Below are 6,183 nucleotides of genomic sequence, written 5' to 3'. Positions count from 1 at the left end.
CACAGACGCCCAGGCAGGCGCAGGAGGCGGTGCCCCCCCTCCTCCGCCCGCGGAGCCCTGGGGGCTGTAGTCCCTCCCGCCGCGCTGCAGCCTGGGACGGCCGTGCCTGCTGCCGCCGCAGTCTGCGCGGCTCCTCCCGCTCCGTCGGCCATCCCGCGGGTGAAGACCATGGACGTCAACCAGCCCAAGCAGGAGCATTTGCTGGCTCTGAAAGGTACCGACCGTGCGGTTCCACCGATTCACGCACGCCCGGCCCTGATTCGGTGGTGAAACAGCGTGTCTGACCCGCAGCCGAGGGTGTTTCTCCTCCTGGTTTAGATGGAGGTGGAACAGGGAGCGGCCCGGCTCTCGGGGCCTGCGGCGCTCGGTGCCCGAGGGCATAAGGCAGCGGTGGGGGCTGCTCTGCCGTGCCCCGCACACCGCAGGGTGTGCGCCTGGCGTGAGGGGCTCAGCGCCGCCTGCCCGTCTGTGTCAGTGCTTTGCGTAAGACTTCAAAGAAAGCGTTCAGTTAAATTTCCAGTTCCCCTGCTGCCTCTTTTGTTTGTTTGTTTGTTTGTTTGTTTGTTTGTTTGTTTGTTTTCAGGACCAGAGGACACAATCTTAAACTGCGTCAGGGGAGGTTTAGGCTGTGCGTTAGGAGGGTTTCCTTCGCCGGAAGGGTGATATAGACATTGGCATAGGCTGCCCTGGGAGGTGATGGAGTCTCCGTCCCGGAAAGTGTTTAAGGAAAGACTGGACGTGGCACTTGATGCCATGGTGTATTTAATAAGGTGGTGTTCGGTTTTACGTTGGATTCCATGATCTCAGACGTCTTTTCCAACACCGTTGATTCCGTGATTTCCCTTTGGATGGCTTTTGCCCTTTTTACCTCATGCTTAATGTGCAACTACGAGGTTTACCTCCTTGATTCAGGGATCACGAAGAGTGAAAATACAATTGTCTAGGTCACTTGCATGCCTCCAAAATTAATGTAAATTTCTCTCCAAAATCAAGAGAGCCCTATGAAGAATGTGATAATTTCTGAATTATAAATGCTGCTAGTTATTTTCGTGTAATAAAGAGCTGGTTAGAATCTCACCTCTGCAAGTGTTCTAGATCAGTGAAATGGATAAAGTAGTGCAGGTATGAGTAATTTCAGAGACCATTTTCTCGTTTTAAAACTCTCCTGGACAAAGTTTTTTAACAGTGTCTCCATGTGATAGTAAAATCTGTTAACCATAACTCAAAGCTCAACAAGCTCTTTTCAAATACATATACACACATGCAATAAAGGCAAAAACATAAGAACATGAAACATCAGTAACTGCCAAATGGGTTTCGATAATAATTAATTAAAAGCAAAAAGCTTTATGGTGGATCGTTTTGCTTTTATTAGAAACCAGTGCCATCCTGGTTTTCTATTGAATTTAGTCCAGGCTGTAGGTTTTGCAGAAGTAGGGAAGGTGTGGGGATTTATTTTCATTATAACTGTATTAAACAAAATCTTGACAGTGACAGTCCTAGATTTTATTATTTTAATATAATCTGTGTTACTGCTCTCCATCAGGAAATATGAAATGATTGCAAATTCCTCACGGGGGCAGGGGGAAAGGGGGAGAAGGGTGGGAAGTAGGACAGCAACACTCTGCACGTTTTACTTATGTTTCATGACAGTGTTTGTAGTTCTCCTTTCATCACGCTCCTGCATTTAAGACAATCTTTGTATGGAAGTATAAAGCCTTTGACGACTTAGTAAGTTGTTCAGTTATTCCAAAAGTCTAATAAATTAAGAAATTGTCAGTTCCTTAAGGACTAAAGCATAGTTGCATGTAATGCGTGGAAGCTTTGAGGCTAAAACTAGATATGTGGTTCTGATACAGAATGGAAGCAGGCAGCTTTAATTTGCCTAGAGCACTTCCCTTTTAACTTTTTTTACTTTAGAATCTACTGCATCAGTCAGTACTATCTTGGGAAAGGTTTCTGTAACATGTGTTTTCTAGTTACTTTATGTGCCTTCGCTTAAAATGCTGATATGTAGGAGGAAAACTCTTTTAAAAAATTGTCTGCTAAATTGAGAAAATAGGCAGTAGTTATTGTGTGCCTTTTCATATGCATCACAACAATATAACCGGAATAGTGATGGATGGCAAGTATGAGATGTTGACAGTAAGAGTTCTCTTGAAAAGGACTGTTTTGAGTAAGCAGTGTGCGTGTGGATAATGTTCAGTGTACTGAAGTTACACTGGTAATTATGGAATACAGCTGCTAATGTTCAGCCTAGATAAAACAGAATGTTCTGATACATATCTCAGGTATTTTTACTACGTTTTTCTTTCTTGAAAAATATGCTAGCAATGTTTGTCGTAATACGGTAGTATCTTATTTTTTTATAATACTTCTGCTTTAGGTCCTGTTTTCCACTGATCTTTGCATCATGGGGCAAGGAAATTCTTGTAAATAAGATGTTTCAGTCTAGATACAAGAATCCTTATCAAGAGACTCTTTCCCTAAGAATCACTGGATTCCTCCTGTTCAAGCATGGAAGTGGTCTTGCACTATCGACCACATCAGAGAGATCTAATAAAACTGCAGAAATTTGCAGAAGCAGCAGTGAAGGAGTTTCCTATTCGCCAGTTACCAAGATTTGCACCCTGGTTTCCAAATGATTTACACAGACTTCCCCTCAAACCAAAAAAGCAGGCACCTGTTATTTCTTGTGAGGAAGTGGAAGAATTGAAACAGCTTTCTACACCTTCAGGATATGTTACAGGATCTCCTGATTATGACTGCACAAAAAATCTCCTTGAGTTTCACTCTAGTATGAAACATGGTCCGACTTTAATCCAAGCAAAGGCTGTTCACAGATCAATTAACTTGGACTATCAAGGAGAACCACCACCTAATGGAAAACAAAAATTGAAAAGGTCTTGGAGTGTCTCTCTCCCTAGTGCTAAACTCAAAGAAAAGATTCGTCCTTTATCTCAAGAACTGCAGAATAATTTGGAAAGATTAAAGCTGCATGCTTTTTGTAGAGCAAAATGGACAATTGAACAGTCTATTTGTAAAAACCAGAATTTGGAGGACATATGGATAAAATTGAATGGACTCATTAAACAGAATGAATTGCCGTCTTGCAATGCTACTATCCAAAGATCTGTGGGACAGATATGGATTTTCTGTGATATATTATACTGTGAATATGTTAGAAATATTCTTAGGGAAAAACTAAGCCTTACAGATAAAATGAATTTGCTTGTACACAAATATGGAATTATATTTAGTTTGTGACTTAAGATACAATTTAATAATAAAATTAATGTCAGAAATAATAGAGCTTCTAAGCAGTTTAGAATATATAGACTTTAGAACAACTGACAAATTACAGTAAGAAAACTGCTTATGTTTCTTTACTACAGTTTTCTAATTACAATTCTGTATTTCTTTAACTTTGTTTTGCCTCAAGACTTATAGTTCTGTTAAGATTAGTAAGTTTCTGTTTGGCTTAGTACTGCATTTTATAGCTTTTCTCTACCTTAGTGGTCTAAAGGAAAAAATTAAAATAAAAATTCCAGACTATTGTGGCAAGCAATGTCAGATAATAAAATTAACGCTTTCAGTTGAGTAAAGTACATCATCTCTGCTTCGTTGGAATTAGGAAAAGAAAGATGATTTTAAGTGAGTTTAATAATAGCCGTAACTGACATGAAGATTTTCAAGATCTGATTATTTCCTTACAGTAGTCTGCAACTTTTTTTAATGAAGGCATATCCCTCCCATGAAGTACAAACTTACTTTATGTGGGATATATGCACTGTCTTATCTATATTTTCACAGAAATATTAATGATAGCTTCAGTGGAACCTGTAGGCTGAAAAATAATGAGCAACTTAATAATTGCTGTTTTACACCTTTGATAATTATTTTTTTCCTGATATTTCAGTTCTTTTGTCTCTAATTATATTTGAGAACAAGAAAACACTAGCTTCCAGCGAGAAGTGAGGAAATTAGGAAATGAGACTTCTATCTGAGCCCCCTTGTTTGTTGTCTTTGAGAATTTGAATGCCTTTTATGGTCATAAAAAGCTGAGTTCAGCATGACTTTTTGTGTCCTGAAAGAATTAAGTGTTCCAAGGTCATGCTGTACCTGCTCAGTTGAAACTTTGGAGGGTCAGTAGAGAAGATAAACTGCGATCAGTACGACTGCACGGTAATACATTTGCATAACCTAATTCTAGATAGTTTTGCTGTAGCTGGAGGTTAAGGTCTGTAGCATCTGGAAAAGGGGGAAAACAAGCGTTTAGTATTTGTAGATTGTTAGATTGTCATTAATGCCGCTCACACCAAAGTGTACATAAGCGTAACAGAGATCCCTCTGTAAAAACAAAGTAAATTCCCCCTAGACCTACGTTTTTATTACTTCCTTGTGTTGAATAATTATATTTTATTATAGGCATTACATATTTTTTTAGATTAAAATTGCTCCGTTTGAGTCATTGACATGTATTTTTAAACTTTGAGTTTTAAGACATTTGTATATGTCTTATATTGATGTTCGGAGTATTTGTGACATTTAATGTGATCTCTTAGCAAAATTGATGCAAAATGCTGTCTAGACTGCACTATAACTGAGAGTTGTCATTAGTTTTAAAGCTTCTTATATAGCCAAATTTTTCACTGACGTTATATTATGCACTTAACATAATTAGTAACAAAATTTCTTTGTGCATCTCTGTTTTTGAAGATAAGATGAAGTAAAATGCAGTGTGATTTGAGTTCTATTTAATGTATCTTGTGTCTGGGATCTTAGAAGAGATTATATATTTTCTAACATTAATTTAGTGCTTCTAATAAATATGATAGTATACCTATCACAGTTTGTTTTGACTTCATTCTGTGATATATTTATTTATTTTCCGAAGCATTACTTAACCCTTTCTTTAGAAACAATCAGCAAATACTAGTTACACAGACTTAGTGTGAATAAAATTAGATAATGCCAATAATACAGTCCCACTAGATTAATTGGATATACTGACAAAAGAGCTAAACAAACTTTACTAAACAGGAGAGATTTTTGTGTGCTTTGGGTTTGTGTGCTTGTATGTGAATAATGGTAGATGCACTGCTAGCTGTGAGCACCTCAGCTGGTAACTGTCTTGCTAGAGTGAACACTACCTTTGGTTGCTTTGCAGAATTACTACAGTCTTGGTTAGCACCAGTATACAAGCTGAAATACTGGCTTTCATTTTGTTCTCTTCAAGGAATGCTTAATTCAGAAGCATGTGTAATTCAGTATCTTTTCTTTTTCATTTTCACTGTTGAATGTGGTTCACTATTCTATTTTGTCTATCTTAGGTTTTGTTTAATATACTTGGTGGTTCTAAGTCTTCAAAGGTCCTGGTTTTTCAACTTCTTCACCGTAACAAAGACAATATAATATCTTTTTTTGATGTGAAAAGTGAGAATTGTTTGTGTCAATGCTAATTTGCCTTGGTCTGCTGTATGGTAGCATAAATTCTGGCAAACCAATACAGCCCACTATACCCAAATGTACATCAAAGTAATTGAATACTTTACACCGTTGGCAACAGTGAATGCTGTCTGGACACAATAGCTGTACAAAAGTACAATAAAAATAAATCCACCATACTGTGTCAGTGCAAAGGTATTCATTAACTTGTTGCAATCTAGAGAAATCCTTTGGGTTAATTTTTCAGTTTTAGTTGATGTTATGTTTGTTAAGTTTCAAAGAAAAAAAAAAAACTAATGGTTTTTACGTATTCAGATTAACACCTAAGATTATGTATGCTCAATTTTGTTTCATGTGAATGCCTTCATGATAAGCTATGTCCAAGTTAGGGCCTTTGGTTAATTTGAAGAGGAGGAAATTATTTTAAGAAGTAGTGCCTTAAGTCTGTCATATAACTGAAAATAATATCATTTTGAGTGTGAGTTAAAATAGCCTTTGAAAATACCACTTACTTGAAGTAGGGGTTTTTTAATTGCAAAATCTCAATGATTTTTATTTTGTCAGTATAAATAAAATAGCTTTGTTGTAAGTATTTTCATGAGGATTTTGTGTTGGTTTTACTGGTTTGAGTTTAAAGTTTGTGACTTAGAGAAAAAGTATAAAAAAGTGGTATAAATAATGTAGGCTTTTAATCTTGTAACTCTACCTTGTGTAAGTGTTACAGGTTAAGATATA

General features: G+C 37.4%; 2 protein-coding genes across 9 annotated transcripts in view; both read left to right on the top strand.

Moving 5' to 3' along the window:
- The first annotated feature begins 85 nt into the window (after nucleotides 1-85).
- Nucleotides 86-6,183, top strand: part of TRAPPC13 (trafficking protein particle complex subunit 13) — a 28,918-nt gene continuing 22,820 nt past the window's right edge. For 7 of the 8 annotated variants that reach the window (XM_014881384.2, XM_088157210.1, XM_088157209.1 and 4 more), the window contains exon 1: nucleotides 89-214. In XM_014881384.2, the coding sequence (XP_014736870.1) occupies nucleotides 169-214 (46 nt within the window). In that variant the 5' untranslated portion in view covers nucleotides 89-168. Of the gene's footprint in view, nucleotides 215-6,183 lie in introns of all 8 variants that reach the window. The other variant, XM_014881385.2, reaches the window with a different exon arrangement.
- SHLD3 (shieldin complex subunit 3) lies at nucleotides 88-4,846 on the top strand. Its single transcript, XM_088157213.1, has 2 exons — nucleotides 88-214; nucleotides 2,387-4,846. The coding sequence occupies exon 2, from the start codon at nucleotides 2,518-2,520 to the stop codon at nucleotides 3,265-3,267; it is 750 nt and encodes a 249-aa protein (XP_088013339.1). The 5' UTR covers nucleotides 88-214; nucleotides 2,387-2,517; the 3' UTR covers nucleotides 3,268-4,846.

Source organism: Sturnus vulgaris, chromosome Z (genome assembly GCF_052056855.1).
Source record: "Sturnus vulgaris isolate bStuVul1 chromosome Z, bStuVul1.hap1, whole genome shotgun sequence".
Taxonomy (NCBI): domain Eukaryota; kingdom Metazoa; phylum Chordata; class Aves; order Passeriformes; family Sturnidae; genus Sturnus; species Sturnus vulgaris.
Note: the sequence above shows the minus strand (reverse complement) of the source record. Positions and strands in the feature narration are given on the sequence as shown.

What these genes read in the sequence shown, in the direction of transcription:
- SHLD3 (XM_088157213.1), top strand. Translation starts at nt 2,518, where the DNA reads ATGGAAGTGGTCTTGCACTATCGACCACATCAGAGAGATCTAATAAAA.